Source organism: Schistocerca americana, chromosome 9 (genome assembly GCF_021461395.2).
Source record: "Schistocerca americana isolate TAMUIC-IGC-003095 chromosome 9, iqSchAmer2.1, whole genome shotgun sequence".
In the NCBI taxonomy this organism is placed as follows: domain Eukaryota; kingdom Metazoa; phylum Arthropoda; class Insecta; order Orthoptera; family Acrididae; genus Schistocerca; species Schistocerca americana.
The window spans coordinates 193,451,301-193,479,282 of NC_060127.1; the positions used below are offsets into that span (position 1 = coordinate 193,451,301).

Below are 27,982 nucleotides of genomic sequence, written 5' to 3' on the forward strand. Positions count from 1 at the left end.
CAAAGCACAACAGACTCCTTCACAGCAGGTGTAGATGGTCAATCACGTAGGCGCCTTGGTGACATTCTGCACTCCCCAAATCTGCACGTACATCATCCTGGCATGTGCGCAGTGTGAAATTCTCTGCGTACTAACTACCTAAATAACATTTTTACATGGACATCTTTCATTGGCTTGTGAGAAAGAAGTGAAACATGTTATTCTGGATGAACAACATGTCCCACCATACTTTGAACGTGCTCCTGGTCATGTATATTATTATTATTTATTTTTTGCTCTTGGGAATAGTTTCCTGCAGGTTGTTCTCATTTAGCAAAACTTACCTGTATTTTGGGACTTAGTAGAAAAAACAGAAAAACCAATATGGACCAAGGAAAGAAAGACGTAATTATAACCAGAATAAGGATAAAATGCAAGTGTGTGACACACGTAACCTGGCGATGGACAGATGAAGTCTGTTGTTTTATTCCAAAAGTTAACAAAACACCCAGCTTATGGCTTAATGGTGGATGGATTTCTCCACAATGATAAAATTACCAGATAAATTGTAAATTTATATCTGTTATACAAGGAGTAAAACTAATTTCTATGTAGAGTGTTTTTGGTTCAGAATGAACATTTATATTCTGGAGCAAAAATCCAAAACATTTTCGTATTAGATATCGGGCACAAAATTGTAAGTCTTCATATTTTCAGGTATAAACTTAAAGCATACTTCAAATGGGTGCTGTCCCAGGGGTCAGTGTTACAGCCACTCCTGTTCCTTACTTACATAAATGATACGCCCTCTAGTATTGAGGTAACTCTAAAATATTTCTGTTTCCTGATCACACAAGCTTGGTAGTAAAGGATGTCATGTACAACATTGGGTCGGTTTCAAATAGTGCAGTTCATAACCTAAGTTCATGGCTTGTAGAAAATAAACTACTAAATCACCATAAGACTCAGTTTTTACAGGTTCTTACACACAATTCAACAAAACCTGATGTTTTAATGTCACAGAATTGGCATATGATTAGTGAAACTGAACAGTTCAAATTTCTAGGTGTTCAGATAGATAGTAAACTGTTGTGGAAAGCCGACATTCAGGATCTTGTTCAAAGACTTAGTGCTGCCATTTTTACTATTCGAACAGTATCTAAAGTGAGTGATCATTCGACATGAAAATTAGTCTACTTTGTTTATTTTCATTCACTTATGCCGTATGGTATTATATTTTGGGGTAACCGTTCCCAGTCTAAAAGGATATTTTTGGCTTAGAAAAAAGTGCTTCAGGCAATAAGCGGTGTAAGTTCACAAACCTCTTATTGAACGCTGTTCATGAGCCTAGATATTTTGACATAGGCCTCTCAGTATATATTTTCCACACTGTCATTTCTTGTTAACAATGTCAGCTTATTCCCAAGAATAAGCAGCTTGCATCCAGTTAATACTCAGCAGAAATCAAACCTGCATTGGATCAGACTTCCTTAACTCTTGTGCAGAAAGGGATTGCAGTATACTGCTGCAGTCATTTTCAATAAGCTACCACAAGAATTCAAAAATCTTAGCAGTAATCCACATGCTTTCAAGTAGAAACTGAAGAGTTCCCTCATGGGTCACTCCTCCTATTCTGTTAGAGAAGTTTCTTGAAAAATTAAGCTTATTCTTGTTGTAGTGTTGATTGCGTTTACTTAAACTTATGGTTTGACATTTTTCAGGTTCATAAACATTTTATTTTTATCTGTTATTATTTTTGCGTTGTAATTTCATGTACTGACACGTTCCATGATCTTGGGGATTTGCTCCTCAGTTTTGTCTTGCAGACCTTGACATATAGATAAATAAATTAGTACCAATATGATATACAAAACTAAGTTTACATGAATTTGCAGACAGATGGCGCGCACAATTTCTCTTCCTTAGGTTGCCTTGATGGCTGTGATGTCTGGGTGTGCATTTGGTCACAAAGTTAATAATAAAATACAAAGTTTCCAAGTCGAGAACAAATGGACCCTGTACTAAATGGGATAAGTGCAAGGGGGAAAGAAATACAGAAGATACCTTAATATCAAAATAAGAATTCACTTGAGAAAGCTTTAAAATTTCTAGGAGACAGAAGGCTCTAAAGTTTGGGCATATTTCCAGTGCTGTAATAGATTGATTTAAAATAGAAAAAAATAGATTTAGGGACAGATTTGGGATTGCGGTGCAGGTCACTCAGACCCCATATTGAAAGGGACTCGTGTTGCTGGGCCATAACAACATAAATACTGGCCAATCGATCCCTGTTATTGTAGTTTTACAGACTACCTTTATTAACAACTCGTGTAATGGGAATATTTGGGCCTGGGCGAATTAAGTTAACAGAAATATTTATATTATACGGATATATAATTTTACCAATATACATCAGCTGATTGTTGTTCTCGAAAACAGTACATTTACATTTTAAAGCCATCAGAATCAGGATTTTTATTATCCTGTAACATACAGAGTTAAATCACAAGATGTAATGTACGGCGACTCGTCATTACTGCAACTGCAATTTATGTGTATTACAGAAACAATACTTCTTAACTTATAATTTACAGAGACTGTGTGTAGCCTAACAACTAGAGGTCTGCATTATCTCCGATTTTTACCGGCGAGTCCCGCTCGCCCCTCTGGCTCTCGGGAGTATGCGGCCGAGCGTGCTCTTCCGCCGGCTGTGGGCAGTCGATCGCCAGCGCTCGGCCGAGTGCGCCAAACGCTCGGCCGGTCGCCAGTAACCGGCGGACTCAGTGCCAGCGAGCGGCGCTTCGTCACACTCCTTGAGATCAGAGGCTACCGCTTCACATTAACCACTCACTTATTTCTTTTACAAATGTCTTTCGTTGTTTACCACCAGTTCTATGACCTAAATATATGACTTGTGTATGTTACATTTGATGTTTGTTAATATGTTGCAGACTACTGGAGTTTCGCCTTTGAGGTTATCATGTATTCCAGTAATTGTAACGTTAAAAACAGTAATATCTGTATTTAGTATTTTGTTCCGTTCGGTAGACAAACGGAAACACAGTAGTCTAATCATCGACTATGTGTAGCCTATCTCCAAACTCGGCCACGTATACGTTGTACTAATATTAAATGCAGGATCGGGAGGGAATGACGGAGTTAAAAGTAATACTCACGAAATTTTTTTGCACAAACAAAATGTCTCTTGAAATGTGTGACGAAGCGCAGTCATCAAGCAGTGATCAAAGCAAGGCAAACGGTCGTAAGATTCAAGTGCCTTCTTCATGTTAGCTCCTTGGTCGGTGACAAAGTAACATTTCGTAAGATCATTCTTGTCAATTCCTAACTCAAGCACCCGCTCTTCGATTTCGTGCCGTATGTTCTCTCCTGTCTTAGGTACGTCCGGAAACTCGGTTGTTATCAAAACAAGCGTTTCTGGCTGCCACTCATCATTCACATAATGCGACGTCACAGTCAAAAAATTTCTCTTCTTGTAGTTATCAGACCATAGATCAGCGTCTAAAGCGCACATTTTGTTCTTTAAGGCACATATTAGCTTGGGCAGCATTGTCACCCGTATTTTGTCTGCCTTTTCTTTAATATGCCGCGATACAGTTGTAGGGTGCGGAAGAACATCTTCTATACTGACTTTGCCGTAAGTGGCGCCAACATTGATGAGCTCCTGCGAATAAATCTTGAAGCCAATCTTACTACAAGTATTTAACGGTGGCAAATCTATTCCACTCATACCAACCAACCTATCAACAACAACTTTCTTTATGCTACTTGGTACTGAAAGTGGCCGGTGGACTTCTGTTCCGCATTTACTTTTGCAGTGCCGAATCATACCTGTTGTGCTTGACTGGTACGGAAGTATGGTATCGCATGTGGTACATTGCACGAAACCAGCAGAAGTCTGCGTGACAGGATCCACTACAAGTGCAAACGATTTCCAACCTTCACTTTTCGCCTCCTCTTGCGACATGTCTTTCTTCTCCAGGACTAATGAGCCGCTCCTAATTCTCTCCATAATACTTCTCTTCATTTCATGAATGGAACGTTTACGACCTATACTTGATTTATCCATAACACTGTTTGCGCTTCTCAAAGCCAGGTCGTCAACTGCGTGTACACAAGGTTTCTAATGTGATTCGGCACCGTAGAGCGCGCGGCGGCTGTACTGTCACCGGCCGAGTTTGTGAGTACGCTCGAGCGCCCGGCAGTGCTCGACAGTCCAACCGATAACCGAGAGGTGGAGGACAACCGGCCACATGGCGCATTAGACGGCCACAGCCGTATCGCAGCGTGGGCCTTTCCCAGCCGTCGAGCAGCGGCATGAAACGGGAAATGCTCGAGCGGTTGTTTTCATCGAAATGCAGAGCTCTACTAACAACAGTATTACTGTAAAAAGAGAGAATAATTACTACAGTCATTTATTAGACATAAGACTTCTAAGCTTAATCACCTAGTGGTGCAGTTCTTTTTGTTATGTCCATGCTTGCTACGAAACTGGGATGAGAAATTCTGCCTTCTGAGAAACAGGAAAAAAGGTGTCTTGCACAAGGCAGAATTTCTCATCCCATCTCGTAAGTTTAATTAAAAATAACGTCAGCCACTTGCTTTGTTGATCAGATTGTCATTAAGAAATTATTCTAAGGAATAATAACATTTCTATACTAACAGTTGTCGTAGTTTTTGCTTTAGTTGCCCCATCTCCATGCTGAGGATCTATTTCTTTTTTGAGTGATGTAAATTTTCATGCCCATATATTCTGGGGTTTGTGCAAACAGATTTAGTGGGAAACACAAAATTCTCCTTGTACCTAGTACCATATTGATGTTTAAAGCCTATGAATAACAATGGGCTACTGTATACAAAAATAATTAGTTCATAAATGTACAACCATGGAACACTTAATATCTTTGATTTTCTTAACAGTGGGCGACAGGATACTTTCGGTTTTGCATTAGGCATATTTCTAACAAATTATTTTTGTAAATTTAAGATTCTAGTCATTTTGCTTGTGCCTCCCCAAAAAATAATGCCATACCTTATAACTGATTTGAAGTAGCTGTGGTAAATTATTTTTCTTGTCTCCATGCTAGTTGAATATGACAGAATCTTCATTGCAAATGTCAGGCTGTTTAGTGTACTTGCTAAATACACACATTAAAAAAAGTTTTGTGTCACCTCGGTTCCGAGCATTCCAGAACCTATAGAGATCAACATCATCATCATCATCATCATCATCATCATCATCATCATCATTTCCACCCTTTTTATTGATAATGAAAACCACACATTGCATATTGTACCACCATACAGCGAGACCTTCAGAGGTGGTGATCCAGATTGCTGTACACACTAGTACCTCTAATACCCAATAGCATGCCCTCTTGCATTGATGCATGCCTGTATTCATCATGGCATACTATCCACAAGTTCATTACAGCTTCGTCTGTCCAGATTGTCAGAGTGGTTGGCGGGTCATGTCCATAAACAGCCCTTTCCAATCTATCCCAGTCACGTTCGGTAGGGTTCATGTCTGGAGAACATGCTGGCCACTCTCGTCAAACGATGTCGTTATCCTGAAGGAAGTCATTCACAAGATGTGCACGATGGGGGCATGAATTATCGTCCATGAAGATGAATGCCTTGTCAATATGCTGCCGATGTGGTTGCACTGTTGGTCTGAGGATGGCATCCACATATCGTACAGCCATTACGGTGCCTGCCATGACCACCAGTGGTGTAGGTCGGCCCTGCATAATGCCACCCCAAACCAGCAGAGAACCTCCACCCTGCTGCACTAACTGGACAGTGTGTCCAAGGTGTTCAGCCTGACCGGGTTGCCTCCAAATACGTCGCTGGTTGAAGGCATGTGTGACACTCATCAGTGAAGGGAACGTGATGCCAGTCGTGAGTGATTCATTCGGGATATTGTTGGGCCCATGTGTACCACGCTGCATGCTCTCGTGGTTGCAAAGATGGCCTCACCATGAACGTCGGGCGTGAAGGTGCGCATCATGAAGCCTATTGTGCACAGTTTCAGTCGTAACACGATGTCCTGTGACTGCACGAAAAGCTTCAATCAACATGGTGGTGATGCTGTCAGGGTTCCTCCAAGCCATAATCCACAGGTAGCGGTCATCCAGTACTGTAATAGCCCTTGGGTGGCCCGAGGGAGGCATATCATTGACATTTCCTGTCTCTCTGTATCTCCTCCATGCCCAAACAACATCGGTTTGGTTCACTCAGAGGCACCTGGACATTTCCTTTGTTCAGAGCCCTTCTTGGCACAAAGTAACAATTCAGACAGGATTGAAACACGGTATTGACTGTCTAGGCATGGTTGAACTACAGACAACACCAGTCATGTACCTCCTTCCTGGTGGGATGACTGGAGCTGATTGGCTGTCGGACCCCCTCCATCTGATAGGTGCTGCTAATACATTGTTGTGTACATCTTTGGGTGGGTTTAGTGACATTTCTGAACAGTCAGAGGGACTGTTTGTGACACAATATCCACAGGAGTTGTGCAGAACTTTTTGTGATGTGTGTAGTTAGTGTGTGAAGACCAGGATAGATTTTGGTCAAAATGTATGCTTAAAAATTTAACACAGTCTGATTCTTTCAGTTTTTGGTCTCTGTGACTAATGTGGAATTCTTTTACCTTAGAGTTTGTAGTTTGAAACTGCAGCAAATGTGTTTTCCCAATATTCATTTTCAGCCCATTTAGCTGGAACCGGTTTTCCAAATTCTTTAGTAGTTTTGTGACAGTTGAAGGAATTCGTTTGGAGTCATTGCTTTCAACAAGGGCAGAAATATCATCAGCAAATAAAACTGAGTGTGAATTTATGTGCAGGGGTAGATCATTTACATAAAGTAAAAACAAAATTGAACCCAGAATTGAGCCTTGTGGAACACCTTGAGAAATAATCATCCATTCAGAGAAGGAATTTCCCTTACTTGATGATATAACTACCCTTTGTTTTCTGTTTGTGAGGTATGATCTGAACCACTCTAAAGCACAACCCAAAATTCCATACCTTTCTTTTTATGCTGGAGCAAGTGAGGTCACTTTTCTCGTCTTGTTTAAGGCAGAACTGACTTTTTCACAAACTCATTAGTAGCTTCTATTGTACTCTTGCCTTTCTGAAATCCATATTGATTATCTGAAATTATGTTTGCATTCTCTATAATTTTTTTTTTAATTTGTGTTACCACCATTTTTTCAAATATTTTTGAAAAATCGGGAGAATAGAGATTGGGCTGTAGTTCCCCATGTCTTCTCTCGAGCCTTTCTTAAACAAAGGCGTTACCTCCTCATACTTTAGAACATCTGGAAAGTGGCCTCCTTCGAGCAATTTATTAATTATTGAGCAAAGAGGGTGAGTTGTTATTCTGGCAGCTGCTTTAACTACTTTGGTAGGTATGCCATCCCACCCAGAAGAATCTTCCCACCCAGCAGAATTTTTGTTTTGTAGCTGTAATATAGTTTTCTCTACATATTTAACTGAAATTTTCTCAAATTTGTTAAAATATTCTTCTGTCTTGTCTTAAATGTACTTTCTCTGCATAAGCATGTACATTTACATCTGATTTAGATACATTAATAAAAAAAAGTGTTGAATAACTCTGACATCTGAGCCGGGTTTGTTACAATTTTACTCCCCACCTTAATTTTGGAAATATCTTTGCTGTCAGTTCTAGTACCCAACTCTTATTTTCTTATTTTATGATGGACCATACTACCTTTGATTTGTTTTCATGAGCAGAGATGTATTTATTGCTAACCATTTCTTTCGCTGCTTTCATTACCCTTTTAAATATGCTTTTTATAGTGTTTAACATAGTTAATGAAAACAGGGTCTTTGTTGCATTTCAATTCCTTGTACAGTGGCTCTCTCTCTCTCTCTCTCTCTCTCTCTCTCTCTCTCTCTATCTCGTCCCCCCCCCCCCCTCCCCCGCCGTCTGTCTCCTTCATTATCCAATTTAGCTTATTAGACACTGTAAGTGAAAATGTTTCATTAAATACATGTAAAAAAATTTCAGAAAAATTGTTAAAATGTACAGAGATTGGAATCTTGTTTTGGACTTGCCACTCAACCACTTAAATTTAGAGCAGAACAATGTTTAGATGTCAACAGTAAAACGTCTTTTGCTGAAGTTTTTCTGGTACTTTGTTGATTTGTTTTAATCATTTTAATAAACAAAAATGGTCCGAAAGTCTTAAATCTACACATAGCTTCCTTGCATCATCGAATTTATAATTTGTTAAAATGTTATCAATACAGGTTTCTGTATTGTCCATTTCTCTTGTGAGTTACATGAAGTTTGTCTTGGACCCAAATTTTTGGATTAGGTCCATAAACTGCATTGAGTCAATGGTTTCATTTGATAAATTTATATTGAAATCAGCAGCTATTAAAAACTTTTTCTTTGTGTCATTACTGACTTTCTGTAAGGTCCCATTAACTTTGGTACTGCTACACCTGGAATTATGTATATTGATATAATGACAATATTTTGTTTTTCTAATACAACTGAGCAGCTTTCAAATACACCTCTTCCATTTAAAACATTGAAATCATCTTTCACTTTGTATTTTAATGAGCCTCAATGGGTACTATTTGTTCTACAGAAACTTGAGGCTACATTGAAATTGCTTAGGTTATTTAAAATTGTGACACAATCTTTTGAAAGCCAATGCCCATTTAAACAAATAACTTTCATGTGCACTTTCCAGAACTGAGTCTTTATTCTTAATGATCAATATTTAGCGTGGAAATATGTATTCTTCAACTCTTTGTAACTGCAACCTATGTTCCATGATGAACCTAACTTTCTTTTAACAGTGGAAAATCCAGGATGGAATGTAACAATATAGCAGAGGTCACAGATAGGCACAACAAAAAGATTTTCACACTTAAGGCTTGTCAACACACACACACACACACACACACACACACACACACACACACACACTCTGCAGTCTCAGGCAATTGACACCACACTATGAGCAGCAGCACTACTGCGTGATTGGTGTGGGCGGAAAGGTGGAGGCTGGGGCGGGGAGGAGGAGGGATAGTATGGTGGGAATGGCGGACAGTGAAGTGCTGAAGTTTGGGCGGCAGGCAGGGAATAGATAGGGAGGGGAAGTAGCAGAAAAGGAAAGAAATAGAGAGAAATAAATAAATAAAATAAAATAAAAAAGACTGGGTGTGGTGGTGTAATGACGGCTGTGTAGTGCTGGAATGGGAGCAGGGAAGGGCTGGATGGGTGAGGACAGCGACTAACGAAGGTTGAGGCCAGGAGGGCTACGGGAACGTAGGATGTATTGCCAGGAAAGTCCCACCTCTGCAGTTGAGGAAAGCTGGTGTTGGTTGATAGGATCCATATGGCACAGGCTGTGAAGCAGTCATTGAAATGAAGGATATGATGATTGGCAGCGTGTTCAGCGACAGGTCGGTCCAGTTGTTTCTTGGCTACAGTTTGTCGGGGCCATTCATGTGGACAGACAGCTTGTTGTTGGTTGTCATGCCCACATAGAATGCAGCACAGTTGTTGCAGTTTGGCTTGTAGACCACATGACTGGTTTCACATATAGCCCTGTCTTTGGTGGGATAGGTGATGATAGTGACCGAACTGGAGTAGGTGGTGCTGGTGGTGGTGGTGGTGGTGGTGGGAGGAGGATGTATAGGATAGGTCTTGCCTGTAGGTCTATTACAGGGGTATGAGCTAAGGTATTGGGAGCAGGAGTTGTGTAAGGATGAACAAGTATATTGTGTAGGTTCAGTGGATGGGAATACCACTGTAGGGAGAGTGGGAAGTATAACAGGCAGGACATTTCTAATTTCAGAGCACAATGAGAGGTAATCAAAACCCTGGCGGAGAATGTAATTCAGTTGCTCCAGTACTGGGTGGTACTGAGTTAAGAGGGGAATGCTCTTCTGTGGCTGGACGATGGGGCTTTGGGATGTGGTGGGAGATAAGGCACGGGAGATTTGTTTTTGTACAAGGTTTGGAGGATAATTACGGTCAGTGAAGGCTTCAGTGAGACCATTGGTATTTTTTGAGAGGGGCTGCTCGTCACTGCGTATGCGATGACCATTGGTGTCTAGGCTGTACGAAAGGGTCTTCTTGGTATGGAATGGGTGACAACTGTCGAAGTGGAGGTATTGCTGGTGGTTAGTTGGTTTGATATGGTCGGAGGTACTGATGTAACCATCTTTGCAGTGGAGATCAACATTTAAGAAGATGGGTTGTTGGGTTGAGTCAGACCAGGTGAAGCAAATGGGGGACTAGTTGTTGAGGTTCTGGAGGAATGTGGATAGGGTGTCCCCACGTTCGATCCAGATAGCAAAGATGTCATCAGTGAATCTGAACCAGGTGAGGGGTTTAGGGTTCTGGGAAGGATTCCTCTAGATGGGCCATGAATAGGTTGGCATAGGATGGTGCTATGCAGGTGCCCATAGCTGTACCCCAGATTTTTTTACCTTGTGGCTCATATCCCTGTAACAGACCTACATGCAAGACCTGTCCCATACATCCTCCCACCACCACCTACTCCAGCATGGTCACTGACATCACCTATCCCATCAAAGGCAACTGTGGAACCAGTCATGTGGTCTACAAGCCAAACTGCAACCACTGTGCTGCATTCTATGTAGGCATCACAACCATTAAGTTGTCTGTCCACAAGAATGGCCACCGACAAACTGTGGCCAGGAAACAAGTGGACCACCCTGCACCCTGTTGCTGAACACGCTGCCAAACATGATACCCTTCATTTCAGTGACTGCTTTACAGCCTGTGCCATATGGATCCTTCCCACCAAGACCAGCATTTCTGAACTGCACAGCTGGGAATTTTCCCTGCAATACATCCTACATTCCTGTAACCCTCCTGACCACAACCTTCATTACTCGCTGCCCTCACCCATCCAGCCCCTTCCCTGCTCCCATTCCAGCACTACACAGCCGTCATTCCTCCACCACATCCAGTATTTTTTATTTTATTTATTTATTTCTCTCCTTTTCCTCTACTTCGCCCCCCCTCCCCACCTCTCCCCTGCCCGCCACAAAACCTGCAGCACTTCAGTCTGCCACCCTCACCATACTATCCCTCCTCCTCCCCGCCCCAGCCTCTTTGTTTCCGCCACCCAGTCGCCACGTGTGTGTGTGTGTGTGTGTGTGTGTGTGTGTGTGTGTGTGTGTGTGTGTGTTGTTGGCGAAGGCCACTGGCTGAAAGTTGTAAGTGTGAAAATCTTTTTGTTGTGCCTATCTGCGACTCAGCATCTCTGCTATATGGTGAGTGGCAAATTTCTTTCTCAGAAAATTGTAAACTTTTTTTGAGAATTTTTCTGCTTGTTCTTTTGAAAGAGCCTTCCTCTCTCGTTTTATAAAATTTTTGTTCTTATAAGAGGCCATTACGGACTGGCCCACTCTGATTTTCTTCATTCTTATGGTTTTTGTAGACCAGTGTCTAGACATCAATTTTTTGAAACAGTACGATGCAGTTCTCAAACAAACTTACAAAAAATGCTGTTTGAAGATAATTTTTCTGAGTGCTGTTAGTTATTGGTGAGATTCGAACCGTCAACTTTGGAAGTACAGGGCAGTTATGCTGACCTTCAAACCCTATGAAAAAATCTAAGGAGGCTGGTTCATACAGTCCCCTTTTTAGAACTGTTGCTGCAAACCTAGTGCTCTTACTTGACCCTTTTGAGTTCCAACAATAAAAAAAATTAAAAAATAGTTTTCCGCAAAATTGACCTTTGTCATCATCGTAAGCAACGAACAAAAGAAGAAATTGGCAACAAGTAAACAATCAGGTATCTTAAGGAAGAAGTTTCGCTTTGTCATATAATTTTAAAATTTTTCACAAAATTTACTTTTTCTTTTTTTTCATGAACAAGCAACAAAGAGGAATAAAAAGAGAAATTGCAGAAAGAAAACAGTCAATTGTGGATCTACTGGGATGTACAATTTTCAACCACCCATCATTTCGTGATATATATTTGAAAGCAATTTCGCATTTTTCCTAGACAGAACCCCACATCTCGAAACTTTCATGAACTCGTAATACCTGGAACAAAACACGGTCCTAAATAACAATCTTGGTCCTAAAATTTAATAAATTTATATCAAATATATGTACTGCTCCAATGGTTTCATTTTGAAACTGCTCATAACAGCAGTAGTAGAAACTCAAAATTACATTACAGTAACTTTAGATATACTTACTTTCAGTGGCAGTGATCTCCACAATATGATTACTATATATAAAAAAAAAAAAAAAGCGCTTCACAATCCCTTAAAATCACATTACACCAGCTCTGTGCCAACTGTTGCTCTAATCACTGTACGTGACTGCTACATTTATAGAAGTACGTCACTGTACCACTACATATCTCTGTATTGCAATCATATTGTTGATATCATGCAAAAGGCACTTGTACTTAAAAAATTAATAAGGCTGTGGTTTTAGGCAGAAGCCACTGGTACTCAAAGTGTTAAAAGAAACAGCCCAACAACATGACACTTTGTTGACTAAAGTAATTCCTACAAACAATGCTATACACAATATGATTAAGCTGAGTATCGAGAGACAGTCAAAACTTGCACATACATACTCCACCAGTGCACATTAGCCATCTGGCTTGTGGAAACTTCCTAGTGGCTCACTATCGTGCCAGCTGTGACACCATTAAAACATCATAACATGATTTACTGACTTTTCCGTTTTACAAACAAAGACCTATACTTCACAATTCTTCAAATGGACTTGTTTTTTTTTCTCTTCATTCCAGCTGTTGAAAGTTTCTTTAAAGTCAGTTAATTTTTCTGTGCAGTTTGATTGTGTTTGTGGTAGCTCATGAGATTATATCAAATGTTTGTCGGCCATATCTGAGCATTGCTGACAAATGGACACAAAACACTTTTCGAAAACACGAGAGTAGTGGCTCATGCATCAACATACTGGAATTTCATTATAAAAGAGGCGGCTGAGATTGGAATGAACAGTGACAATTTTAAGATACCAGAGATACACATTCAATAGAGCGTGATACCGAGCTTCGGGTGTCGAAAGGAAGTGACGACAAATGCTTGACGCTTGTAGGGAGATGAGAGCGACAATTTCAAACGTGGTCACTCAGTCCTGTGGTGGACCGGAGCTGCTATGAACTGCCCAATCAGCTTCCACACACGCGTCATTTTGGCCCTCTGTGATTGGTACCAGAGGCTGCAGTCATGGATATAAAAGTGCCAGCCCCCACAGTCGGTGGTTTTACTCTTGACGACGATAGTGGAGGTGGCCATCCAAAGCTTGAGAATTTTATTCTAACTGACGCGGTTTGAAAATTTAGAAGATTCTATTCAGACTTGTGTGAAAGACTCCTGAAGTTGTTCATTAGGTGTGTAATATTTACGAATGCCTGCTGCTGATGGCAGAAATGGGACTAAATGTATTGCGGGGTAGTTGTTAATAGTAGGCTTAATTGCTTAAATAATTATTCAAAGGGAGTTTGTGTAAAATTATTCAAAAATATTTATCTGGTTGGCATACAAGGATTGACACAATCACAGGCAAAACAAAATATGCTTGAATGTAAGTGTTTGAGTTGTTGATATTAATATAGGAGAATTAGTTCCAACATCGTGCAGACAAGAAAAGCTTCTTAAACAAGGTGCTGATTTGCCAGTAGAAGCATGGTGCTTTTTTTGTTTTGGTGAGATAAACAGTTTTAAAGGGCTGCTCCTTTCTTCATCGTGAAAATTAATGTATTTGTTGTTGTGGTCTTCAGTCCTGAGACTGGTTTGATGCAGCTCTCCATGCTACTCTATCCTGTGCAAGCTTCATCATCTCTCAGTACCTAGTGCAGCCTACATCCTTCTGAATCTGTTTAGTTTATTCATCTCTTGGTCTCCCTCTACGATTTTTACCCTCCACACTGCCCTCCAATACTAAATTGGTGATCCCTTGATGCCTCAGAACATGTCCTACCAACCGATCCCTTCTTCTAGTTAAGTTGTGCCACAAACTTCTCTTCTCCCCTATCCCATTCAGTACCTCCTCATTAGTTATATGATCTACCCATCTAATCTTCAGCATTCTTCTGTAGCACCACATTTCAAAAGCTTCTGTTCTCTTCTTGTCCAAACTAGTTATCGTCCATGTTTCACTTCCGTACATGGCTACACTCCATACAAATACTTTCAGAAACGACTTCCTGACACTTAAATCAATACTCGATGTTAACAAATTTCTCTTCTTCCGAAACGCCTTCCTTGCCATTGCCAGTCTACATTTGATACCCTCTCTACTTCGACCATCATCAGTTATTTTCCTCCCCAAATAGCAAAACTCCTTTACTACTGTAAGTGTCTCATTTCCTAATCTAATTCCCTCAGCATCACCCGACTTAATTCGACTACATTCCATTATCCTCGTTTTGCTTTTGTTGATGTTCATCTTGTACCCTCCTTTCATGACACTGTCCATTCCGTTCAACTGCTCTTCCAAGTCCTTTGCTGTCTCTGACAGAATTACAATGTCATCGGTGAACCTCAAAGTTTTTATTTCTTCTCCATGGATTTTAATATCTACTCCGAATTTTTCTTTTGTTTCCTTCACTGCTTGCTCAATATACAGATTGTATAACATCGGGGATAGGCTACAACTGTGTCTCACTTCCTTCCCAACCACTGCTTCCCTTTCGTGCTCCTCGACTCTTGTAACTGCCATCTGGTTTCTGTACAAATTGTAAATAGCCTTTCGCTACCTGTATTTTACCCCTGCCCTCTTCAGAATTTGAAAGAGAGTATTCCAGTCAACATTGTCAAAAGCTTTCTCTAAGTCTACAAATGCTAGAAACGTAGGTTTGCCTTTCCCCGTGGCAACTAACAACACCTGATATTTATGGTACTGGTGAGAAAATGTATCATTAAAAATACCTTCACAGTAGTAATACACTGAAATTGTGTAAAATATTATTGACCCATCGTCGTCTTCTACCTTGGCCTTGAAATTTAAATGTTACAAATTTGAAGGAACTGTAAGGAAAAAAACTCACAAAACAAAAATGCTAGCTTGAATATAATGAAACAATATATTTTACGATTTGCTACTATTTGTAGGGCTGCTAAATTTTTGTTACATTTCAAAAGAAAAGAATTTTAAAATCAATGTTCTTCACGTACAGACTCCTGAAAGAGATCAAGTAGTTAAGTATTCAGGCTTGATACAGTTGATACCGATAGGCAGTGGGTGATAACTGATTATAATCCGCGGCAGTGGTCTGACTGACTGCAACAGGCGTAGAATATCCACAGTGATTCTGCCATCTGCTCGAGTCTCATAGACCATAATTCGGTTGCACCCGGTATCCATTCCCATGTTTATATGGTCCAGCTAATGACGTTATTGGCACATACTCTCCATAGCCTTGATGAGGAGTTTGCAGTGGAGGCATTTGTGCTCTTTTTATTCAGTCTATAAATTCCATTTTTGTAGTGAGCTTTCTGTGTTCTGGAATTTTTTTCATGTCTTGTAACAACGAAAGCAGAAAGAGACGATCTGTATCGGATTCTAGTTTTCTTTCGTATGGCCTTTCTCGCTCCTCCCTCATTGCGATACTCTGCTGGAGTACTGCAATCAATCTATCGTCGTCAGTTTTCTGCTTTTTCTTTTCTGGCATGCTATTCCTTATGTTACTGCTCTGGTGGTTATTTACAGAAACTTCGGTTTCCAGGCTAGCTTCAGTTGGGTTGTTCAATACAGTGTCCTTCAGGAACTGTAATTACCCATAATACACATAAGGGCTTTTACGCAAAGCTGCAGATCCACTTTTCACACCTGCTCTGCATTCTAATTCCCTGCTAAAACTTGTTCTAATGTTCTTCCACTTCAGCTGTAGAGATTTTCCTGCAAAAGACATCTCAATTAGCGCTGCTGGGGTGAATTTAGGGATGCTAATTTGAAAAATAATTTAAAATAATGTACTAAAATTTCTGTCACAGATGCATGGGTTTCAATTTTTTCATATGAACTTGTTTTTCGTTTCAGATATCTGGCTTCAGGATGTACTGTGGCAGCACTGACTCACATTTTTCGGATAGGATATACCACTGTCCGAGAAGTCATATATGAAACTTTCTTGGCGATTTGGGAGAACATGAGAGAGAGAGAGAGAGAGAGAGAGAGAGAGAGAGAGAGAGAGAGAGAGAGAGAGAGCGTGCGAGCGTGCGTTCATTTCCAGAATTAAATGAGGAAAGGTGGATTGACATAGCAGATGGTTTTAATAAAAATTCAGACTTTCCCAATTGTATTGGTGCCATCGACGGGAAACATCAGAGTAATAAAACCACGTCATTCTGGCACACTTTACTATAACTAGAAAATTTATTTTTCCATCATTTTACTTGTTTTATGCAATGCTGATTATAAGTTCACATATATAGATGTTGGAGCGTATGGAAAATGTAGTGACTCGTGTACATTTAAGCAATCAATTTTGTACGAAAAACTCGCGAATCAAAATTTACGAATACCTAAGGGAAGCCCGATTTTTAACAACGGTGTATCAATGCCATATGTCATTGTCGGAGACGAGGCATTTGGTTTATCTGAAAATTTAATGTGTCCTTATAGAGGAAGGAGTTTAACAAACAAGAAGAGAATCTTTAACTACCGACTTTCTCGGGCTAGGTGTTTTATAGAATTGCACATTTGGCATTCTGGCAAACAAATGGAGAATTTTTCATCGCCCAATGGACATTCGAGAAGACTTCGCAATTGCCATACTGCAAGCGTGCTGTGTTTTACACAATTATGTGCACGAAAGGGATGGTTATAAATTTGAAGACACATTGTATGTATCTCCAGAACTGGAAATTCCACCAGGTCATACAGGCAGAGGGTGCCACTCATCATCAGCATTTATGAATTTATTTGCGGATTATTTTACAAATGAAAATCTGCTGGAGTGGCAAAACAGAATTGCACTGGGGTAGTAATTACACTGGTCAACACTCATTTTCTTGCCAAGGATATTCAAAAAATTAGAAAAAATTGCTAATACTGAACTCAAGCGCTACAAACTACAATGAAAAAAGAAAATAATCTTTATAAATAGCTTCTATGAAAACCTGATAGGCATTTGTCCACGTATAAAACATAATTGAAAAGTTTCTCTATAAGTATATCATTTTCTGTCCATGACGAACCGCTTCCTGCACGCCTTCCTTTTATAGGTCTCTTCAGAACAGTCACGTTGCAGATTCCAGCAATAATCTGCCATCATATGCCTGTCCCATCTTCCTTTATATCTTTCCTCTATTCCTTTCATATCTTGATGGAACCGCTCTCCTTGTTCCTCACTGAAATCACCTAGATTACGAGGAAATCGATCCAAGTGGCTGTGAAGGAAGTGCAATTTTATGCTCATGTTAGCTCCTAAGTTTTGAAAGTTAGTGAGCATGTTTTTGACCAGTTCCTCGTAATTGGGAGCTTTATGATCGCCCAAAAAACATTTTACAACAGCGACAAAACTGTTCCAGGCCGATGCTTCAGTGACAGTCATGACACTTGTAAAATTGGTTTCGTTGATGAGCCTGCGAATTTGAGGACCATCAAATATTTCTGCCTTAAGTTTTTCACTACTGAGTCCAGGGAACGTATTGCAGATGTATGTGAAGCAATTACCATTTCTGTCTAAAGCTTTGGTGAATTGCTTCATTAGTCCTAACTTAATATGTAATGGTGGAAGAACAATCTTGTCCCTACTAACCAGAGGTTCATTAATGATGTTTGCTTCACCAACAGCCATATGTTCCCTTGGAGGCCATGTTTTCTGCTTCCAATGTTCGTGCTTTGCCCTACTATCCCACATGCAGATAAAACATGGGTGCTTTGTGTATCCACTTTGTTGTCCAAGCAAGAAGTTCACCATTTTCAAATCAACACAAATCAACCACTGGTGCTGCATATACTGAATTTTCTGCAGAACCATCTTGATGTTAGCATATGCTTCACAAAGTTTTGTTGAGTGGGCAATTGGAATAGATGCGTAACGATTGCCATTGTGTAGGAGAACACATTTTAAACTTCTAGTGGAACTGTCTATGAAGAGACGCCAGTCCTCTGGTCTATATTCCGGCAGCCCCAATTCAAGTAAAAGTCCAGGTATATTGCTGCAATACACTATAACATCTTCTGGTTGAAGTATGGAAGAAGGTTTTCTTCTCTCGTCCGGTAAGCTGTTATTTTAACACTTGGATGAAGACAGTTCTTTTCCTTAAGCCTGGATGCTAAGAGTTCTGATGCTTGCTTTGAAAGATTGAGTTCTCGTATCAAGTCACTGAGCTCCTTCTGGTCGAACTGCTGGGGTTGTGTCTCACGTCCTTCGTATTCCGAACCACTACTTGTACATTCCTCGCCGTGCACATCGTCATCTGATGATGTTAGCGTGGGTAATGTTGTGAAAGTTGGTACAGTAACATCGTTGCTGTGCGCCACCGGTCTTCTTGCGGACTCCAAATCAGGATATTCCCACTTTCGTTTTTTGAACCTATTAAAACCTTTCACATTAACAATGCAAAAATAGCAATCATCTGTATGGTTCTTCTGCTCTCGCCATACCATAGGCACTCCGAAGTTTAAGCTTTTCCTTTTTCGTTTTGTCCACTGCCGTAAGCACTCCACACAGCATTTACAAACTTTATGGGGTGCCCACGCCTTGTCTTGATCTCCAAGTTTAATTCCGAAATATGCCAGATACGCTTCCTTCACAAAAGGAGTGATATTCTTCCTGTTCTTTTGAAGAACGTATTCACCACAAATGTAGCAGAACTCATCTGGATGGTTCACGCAAAGACGGCGTGAAGAACTCATGTTTTCCTAAAACAAAATTGCACAAATACTACATATTATGCAGAACTTTCTTGTATTTGCATGTCAATCACATCCAACAAACATCATTAATTGTTTTGTGTGAAATGAATACTTGCCTCTTATTTGCTACGTCACGATGAAAAGGTTCTATCTCCTTGAAGCTGCACTGCACATGTGTGTGACTTTCGACCATCGCCATTTTTCTTGTTTACACTGAACGCTACCTATCGGCTGTTGCGGGGATTACCTCGGCCAACAAATGAATGTCGAGTACCGCCGAATTCAAATCTGCACAACCCTCAATATCTTCAACACACGCACCGCACAACAGGACTGAACACATGCTGACAGTGTGATGTTTGCATGATGTAATCCTCAACCACACAGATGCACTCCCTGAGCACAATTGTTTAATAAAGATAGTACAAGATCACTAATTAAAAAACAGGTAGCAAATACATTACACCATATATGGACCCTGCAGTCGATATTATCCACATGAAACTCTCATTTCCACAAATAACCTATATCTCAAAAACCAGAGCCAATTTGGAAAAAGTACAAATATACTCGGAATGAGTATCATAACAATATCCCATTTTCGTTCAAACTTCCCTGGCAACGAAAAAAAAAATTTATTTTGTAGAGCTGTGTTATCTGTGTCGTTTAGATAATGTATATAACTGTTACTGCTTCCAAGTGATTTAGTATCAATTATTGTTAAGTGTAAATTAATACCCTCTTTTCCATTATTGTACGTATAACAAATGTTCATTATGTAGTAAATAAAAAACACTTACCAAATTCATTTTTGTCATTTTTCACTCATATTCTGCTCACACATTATATTTGTTATTTCCTCCCAACTCCTCCTCTTCAAAATGACGTTCATTGCATTCTTCTGATCAAATATCCCAGATCGCTCTTCGGCTTTCAACCTCAGGAATAAATTTCTCCGTATCAAAAGTCACGGTGTATTTCGTCTCTCGGTCACTCGAACACACGGTCTTGCTGCTCGGACGAGTTCACGGAGACTGCAGGCAGCCATATATGCTCGCTCACTGCGAGACATGCTGTTGCCACCTGGCTGCCGCAGCCAGAGAATTCTGGCTGCCGCAGCCAGAGAATTCTGGCTGCCGCAGCCAGAGAATTCTGGCTGCCCAGTGCGCGGCCTACCATACGCCGTCATTGTTTTACTGGCTGCTGCAGCCAGTCTGCTTAGTGCGTTGCCGCCCTAAGAATGTGCACAAGGCACCTAATGCGCTTTCAGATTTAGTTTTCTAATGCGTGCCTGCAAACCAGCGTAGGTTCCTGACATATTGCTTGTGTTGTCATATAACTGGCCTCTACTGTCAGTAATATCGATGGAATTTGTAGACAGGACTTTTAGCATGGCCTCAGCTAAGTTTAAGGATTTGTGTCCTGGGTTTGGTAAAAACAGAAGGAAACATTCAACAGGTTAACCATTCTCGTTCACATGTCTTAATATGGAAGATAATTGATCAATATGTGAAATGTCCTCAGTAGAATCTACTATTATAAAGAAATATTTGGCCTGTTTTATTTCACTTACGATAATTCTTTTTATTCGTTCAGAAAGAAGCTCCATTATTTCATCACAGATTGTTGAAGAAAGATAACTTGTACGTCCCTGCCCTGGATTTCCATATCGTTCAATGTGCTCGGCGAGAAAAGCGTCAAACTCGGCTATAAGTTCGAGAGACATCATAAATTGACCATTCCGTAATTAATGGAATCTTTCAACGTGCCCACGTAGGGGAAGCCCTGTCTCGACATATGACTCGAAATGGTTATCTATTGTTCCAACTGACTCTTTTCTTGTTAAGAGTGTTAAGAGAGATAACTCAGAATTTTTGTGTTCAAGTGAATTCTCATGTTGAGATAAAATATTAGAAATATTTTTCCAATCTGCAATACCGTTAGTAGCAATCGCGGGCTTACCTCCGAACAATTTAACTCGTGTACAAAAAAACAGCACTGGTGCTACAGGAGAATACTAGAAAATCAAGTATAGTTGATTCACCATTTAAAAGTTTATGGTAGAATACATTTTTGTTCAAATATCTGGTTTTATCGCCTATCAATCTTCTTGAATTGGAAAAATCGCCGTTGCAATTTTGATTAATGCCACGTGGTAAGGTAATGTCGATTGTTGATTCTCTGACAAACCATTCTGCAAGATCATCTCTAACAAGTTTATTTCTTTTTGAAATATCTTACTCGACACTTAGTTTTGCAACAAGTTTATTTCTGTTTGCAATATCTTACTCGGCACTTAGTTTTGCGTGAAACTCGAAATCAGTAACAATTTGCTTTTCTTCATTTTTAACTTTTGTTTCGTCTGTATTTACTTCTTCTAGAACAGTTGCAGTGCCACAAATATTATCCGTACTACTGAACTCGATGTCAAACCAACAGCACTTTTTGCGAAAAATTTATCTACTCCGCCAAGCGTTTTTAGAACATTGGCTTCTCGTTCTCACCTTTCCTTCGATAATTGCTTTTTTCACTGTTACTCGTTTTAAGGCACTTAAAAAATTGTCAACCAACGGACAAATCTTAAAATATCTAAGCTTGGAGCACAGTATGCTAACAATCGAGTATCCTATGTACAAGACGTTGATGTCATTGAATTGAAGGCTCTAATTCGTCTATTACTGTATTTGGCCATTTTCAAGTCAGGGAACGAGTCTGTTTACAGCTTGTTTGCAACCGATGGAACAGGCAGAGATGTTTTCAGGTGTACTGTTAGCAAAGAAAGATTTCTGTTTTTATTATCTGCATTACAATTTAACAATCCAGATGATAGTGTGGAAAGAAAGAAAGAAAATAGACAAATCTGCAGCAATTTTACAAATCTTTTTGCGTTTCATTGAAAACAGTCAACTTTGCTACTCTGTAGGTGCCACAAACAGTGTGTGTCGATGAAATGCTTGTTCCTTTTCGTGGAAGGTGTGGGTTTAGAATGTACATGCCAAACAAACCGGCAAAGCATGGCCTGAAAGTTTAGTGTTTGACTGACACTGGTACTAATTACTTATACAATGCACACATTTATTCTGGAAAAGGCAGCGACGGTCACACCCTTCCCAGCCATGAGAAAGGTCACAGTGTTGCCACACAGGCTGTTCTTCAATTGGCGAAACCCATCGAAAACACAAGGAGAAATGTTAAAGGTGAGAACTGGTACTCATCAGTAGAACTAGTCGATAAACTTCCAGAAAAAGGTCTCACATACTTTGGTACACTGAAAAAGAACAAAAAGGAGATCCCACAGAACTTATTTCCTAATAAAAAACGTGGTGTGAAGATATCTGTTTACGGCTTTGCAGAAGACATGACTCTGGTTTCCTCCGTGCCCAAGAAGTCCAAAACTGCAATACTGATCTCTTCTGTGCATCATTCACTAAACAATGATCCTAAATGCGGTAAATCTGACATCATCCTGTTTTATAACACAACAAAAGATGGTGTGGACTGTCTTGATCGAAGGTGTGCAGCTTATTCGTCAAGTTGCTGGACAACAAGATGGCCTGTGGCCATTTTCTTCTCATTAATGGATGTTTCTTGTGGTATAAATTGTTATGTGGTACATCAAGCTTACCCCAAGGCAGAAGTAATGATTAGATTGAGTTTCGTGAAGACGCTAGCCATAGACCTAATTGAACATCATATGAAGCATAGAATTTCTGTTGGACGCTTGCCACGAGAGTTGAATGACACCATCTGAAGAATACTTCATTTACAATATGAGCCTCAGACACCGAAAGAATAATTCGAAAAACGTGTGCCTTTTGCCCTCCTCGTGTGAGGAGGAACAAAAAGTATCCATGTCAACAGTGTGGTGTTACGATTTGTTTGGAGTGTTCCAAAAAGGTCTGCATGAAGTGTTTGGAGCTGGAAATTGACTAAAGTATGATTCAGTGACACATGAGAACAAGTATTTAGTTTTTACTTATAATTTTAGAAGTAAAACGTGGCGAAGTTTCTCCATTCATAGACTTATGAACTGAAATATTCTCTCTACATTGCAAAGATGAGTCATAAACTGAAAGCTGACGAAAGTCAAGTTGGATTTTTCCACCTAGTTATATTGCCAATTTGTAATATAATCCCTCTGATTAAATCTGTGTGTGAATACAGAGCTAACTATTTGCTGTTATTTTCGTAACTCATCAAATAAAAATATACTCCAGATTTCGCTTTGTTTTAATTGTTGGAGTGTTTATAATACTGTATTGTTTTAAAAAAAATCTACAAAGGCCTCCTCTAAGAACTGTAATGAATGACAGGAAGTCAAGAAATTATATATTGTTGTTGTGGTCTTCAGTCCTGAGACTGGTTTGATGCAGCTCTCCATGCTACTCTATCCTGTGCAAGCTTCTTCATCTCCCAGTACCTACTGCAACCTACATCCTTCTGAATCTGCTTAGTGTATTCATTTCTTGGTCCTCCTCTACGATTTTTACCCTCCACACTGCCCTCCAATACTAAATTGGTGATCCCTTGATGCCTCAAAACATGTCCTACCAACCGATCCCTTCTTCTAGTCAAGTTGTGCCACAAACTCTTCATCTCCCCAATCCTATTCAATACCTCCTCATTAGTTAGGTGGTCTACCCATCTAATCTTCAGCATTCTTCTGTAGCACCACATTTCAAAAGCTTCTATTTTCTTCTTGTCCAAACTATTTATCGTCCATGTTTCACTTCCATACATAGCTACACTCCATACAAATACTTTCAGAAACGACTTCCATACACTTAAATCTATACTCAATGTTAACAAATTTCTCTTCTTCAGAAACACTTTCCTTGCCATTGCCAGTCTACATTTTATAACCTCTCTTCTTCGACCTTCATCAGTTATTTTGCTCCCCATATAGCAATACTCCTTTACTACTTTAAGTGTCTCATTTCCTAATCTAATTCCCTCAGCATCACCCGACTTAATTCGACTACATTCCATTATCCTCTTTTTGCTTTGGTTGATGTTCATCTTATATCCTCCTTTCAAGACACTGTCCATTCCGTTCAGCTGCTCTTCCAAGTCATTTGCTGTCTCTGACAGAATTACAATGTCGTCGGTGATCCTCAAAGTTTTTATTTCTTCTCCATGGATTTTAATACCTACTCCGAATTTTCCATTTGTTTCCTTTACTGCTTGCTCAATATACAGATTGAATAACATCGGGGAGAGGCTACAACCCTGTCTCACTCCCTTCCCAACCACTGCTTCCCTTTCATGCTCCTCGACTCTTATAACTGCCATCTGGTTTCTGTACAAATTGTAAATAGCTTTCGCTACCTGTATTTTCCCCAGCCACCTTTAGAATTTGAAAGAGAGTTTTCCAGTCAACATTGTCAAAAGCTTTCTCTAAGTCTACAAATACTAGGAACATAGGTTTGCCTTTCCTTAATCTTTCTTCTAAGGTGAGTTGTAAGGTCAGTATTGCCTCACATGTTCCAACATTTCTGCGGAATCCAAACTGATCTTCGCCGAGGTCCGTTTCTACCAGTTTTTCCGTTCGTCTGTAAATAATTCGCGTTAGTATTTTGCAGCTGTGAATTATTAAACTGATAGTTCGGCAGTTTTCACATCTGTCAACACCTGCTTTCTTTGGGATTGGAATTAATAGATTCTTCTGGAAGTCTGATGGTATTTCACCGGCCTCATAAATCTTGCTCGCCAGATGGTAGACTTTTGTCAGGACTGGCTCTCCCAAGGCTGTCAGCAGTTGTAATGGAGTGTTGTCTACTCCCAGGACCTTGTTTCGACTCAGGTCTTTCAGTGTTCTGTCCAACTCTTCATGCAGTATCATATCTCCCATTTTATCTTCATCTGTATCCTCTTCCATTTCCATAATACTGTCCTCAAGTACAACCCCCTTGTGTAGACCCTCTATATACTCCTTCCTCCTTTCTGCTTTCCCTTCTTTGCTTAGAACTGGGTTTCCATCTGAGCTCTTGATATTCATACGAGTGGTTGTCTGTTCTCCAAAGGTCTCTTTAATTTTCCTGTAGACACTCACTAGCTTACCCCTAATGAGATGAGTCTCTACATCCTTACATTTGTCCTCTTAGCCATCCCTGCTTAGCCATTTTGCACTTCCTGTTGATCTCATTTTTGAGATGTTTGTATTCCTTTTTGCCTGCTTCATTTATTGCATTTTTATATTTTCTCCTTTCATCAATTAAATTCAATACTTCTTCTGTTACCCAAGGATCTCTACTAGCACTCGTCTTTTTTCCCTACTTGCTCCTCTGCTTCCTTCACTATTTCATCCTTCAAAGCTACCCATTCTTCTTCTACTGTATTTCTTTCTTCCATTACTGTCAATTTTTCCCTTGTATTCTCCCTGAAACTCTGTACAACCTCTGGTTTAGTCAGTTTATGCAGGTCCCATCTCCTTAAATTCCCTCATTTGTGCAGTTTCTTCAGTTTTAATCTACAGTTCATAAGCAATAGATTGTGGTCAGAGTCCACATCTGGCCCTGGAAATGTCTTACAATTTAAAACCTGGTTCCTAAATCTCTGTCTTACTATTATATAATCTATCTGAAACCTGTCAGTATCTCCAGGCTTCTTCCATGTATACAACCTTCTTTTATGATTCTTGAACCAAGTGTTAGCTATGATTAAGTTAAGCTCTGTGCAAAATTCTGCCAGACGGCTTCTTCCTCTTTCATTTCTTCCCCCCAATCCATATTCACCTACTACGTTTCCTTCTCTTCCTTTTCCTACTATCTAATTCCAGTCACCCATGACTATTAAATTTTCGTCTCCCTTCACTATCTGAATGATTTCTTTTATATCCTCATACATTTCTTCGTCATCTGCAGAGCTAGTTGGCATATAAACTTGTACTACTGTAGTAGGCGTGGGCTTCATGTCTTTCTTGGCCACAATAATGCGTTCACTATGCTGTTGGTAGTAGCTTACCCGCACTCCTTGTTTTTTAGTCATTATTAAACCCTGCATTACCCCTATTTGGTTTTGTATTTATAAACCTGTATTCACCTGACCAAAAGTCTTGTTCCTCCTGCCAGCGAACTTCACTAATTCGCGCTATATCTAACTTTAAGCTATCCATTTCCATTTTTAAATTTTCTAACCTACCTGCCCGATTAAGGGATCTGACATTCCACGCTCCCATCTATAGAACACCAGTTTTCTAACTCCTGATAACGACGTCCTCTTGAGTAGTCCCCGCCCGGAGATCTGAATGGGAGACTATTTTACCTCCGGAATATTTTACCCAAGAGGACACAATGATAATTTAATCATACAGTAAAGCTGCATGCCCTCGGGAAAAATTATGGCTGTAGTTTCCCCTTGCTTTCAGCCGTTCTCAGTACCAGCACAGCAAGGCCGTTTCGGTTAGTGTTACAAGGCCATATCAGTCAATCATCCAGAGTGTTGCCCCTGCAACTACTGAAAAGGCTGCTGCCTGTCTTCAGGAACCACACGTTTGTCTGGCCTCTCACCTACTGTATGGCACCTACTGTATGGCCATTTGTATCGCTGAGGCACGCAAGCCTCCCCACCAATGACAAGGTCCATGGTTCATGGGGGGAGGCAAAATTCTGGTTTAATATATGAAATATAAAAATGCGGTCTGAGAGACCCCTCCATATAAGTTGTGTTTTTGTGAATGACTATAGTGGTTAAGGGTTAAGTAGTCGTGTTGGCAGTTAATGTGGTGTGTTGTCATTTGTGTGAACATTATTTTTATGTCTACACACAAATGCACCTTTTGTTCCAACATAAAATTAAAATAACCTTTCCTTGAAGAAAAAAAGCTTAGTTTAAAAGTTTAATATAAAATTTGCAATGTTACGTACTATTTGATTGCACAGAGTGGGAACTTTTGGTATCGTACAGGCTGCAGCACAATAAATAAGACAAATGAAAGTTGGTTTTTTGCCTAAAAAAGTAACTGAGTAAGTTAATAAATAAAAATTTTAAACTGTTGTGAAGTGTATTTCACACATTGTTAGATATTCTGCTTGTGTGCTTTTCGTATAAATGTGTGTTTAAAAATGTAAAACATTCCTAGTATCAACAGGTTTTGTTACACAGATATCATTAAATCAAAGCTCAGATATTGAAGACCACAGAGCTTTCACATTAATTACAGTAATGGAAGGTTGACTTGATACTTGCCCATAATTTCTATAAGAAATTTAAGTAGAGTTGGGTTTTACAAACAGAGGTCCACACAAGTTACAGCATTTAAGAAACTGCTGATTAGTTTATCAGAGCTTTTCAGGGTTCTTGGTATTTTCATGGGGAAAATATGGTAGGGTTAAGTAGAAGCTGACAACATTCTCAGAATATTAACATCTCAAACATTGTATTGTATATTGCCATCCTGACAGTTTACTTCAAAATATTTTGAACAATCATGAAGATATACCAGACAGGAACCCGGTCATCAAGTAAATTTGTATACTTCCAAACTTGTGTTGTCGAATTTCGTTCTTAAGACTTACTTAAACTAGCAAGTTGTTTAACAATATTAAAATTTTTGTCGTTTGTAAGCGAGGTTATTTCAAAACGTAAAAGGTTAAAATGAGTACAGAGCAAAAAATGCCGCCCCCCTTAAGGTGCCATGCCTAATGGTCCTATCTGTAAATCCACCACTGGTCTGTACTTGATAGATGAGGACACATTCACCTCCACAAAGCCATTATGTTTTGGGGAAAATATTGAAGACAAGTTTAGCGAAGTGGAGTAACTCGGTAAGATGTGGTTACGCTCCCTGTTGTTCAAAACTACTTCTGTTGCCCAGTCTGCAGCCCTTCATGGTTGTGATCATCTTGGCGATGTTGTGATGTCCATTACACCTCACCAGTTTTTGAATATGGTGCAGAGACTCATTTTTCATAGGGACTTCTTCATTCAAATGGATGGGGAAATCTGGGCCAAGCACAGACAACAGCGCATGTATTCTGGCTTTTGAGAGAGGTAAAGGTTATATGTTATTGGTGTGAGTGACGCCATATGTCCTGCCACTCGTGCAGGCGCTTTTGCTGCCTGCATTTCAGGCACGTATTTCTGATGTACAGTGGAACCTCTATGT

General features: G+C 39.9%; 1 protein-coding gene across 6 annotated transcripts in view; it reads left to right on the forward strand.

The window, feature by feature from the left end:
* The window catches only part of LOC124551380, a 159,443-nt gene that overhangs the window by 121,102 nt on the left and 10,359 nt on the right, over positions 1–27,982 (forward strand). For 2 of the 6 annotated variants that reach the window (XR_006967832.1, XM_047126431.1), the window contains one exon: positions 16,051–17,020. The exons of 3 other annotated variants lie outside the window; for them this stretch is intronic. Coding sequence is in view for 1 of the 3 variants with exons in the window: in XM_047126431.1 (XP_046982387.1) it covers positions 16,051–16,134 (84 nt within the window). In the remaining 2 variants the exon portion in view is untranslated. Of the gene's footprint in view, positions 1–16,050; positions 17,021–27,982 lie in introns of those variants that run through there. One more of the 6 variants, XR_006967831.1, reaches the window with a different exon arrangement.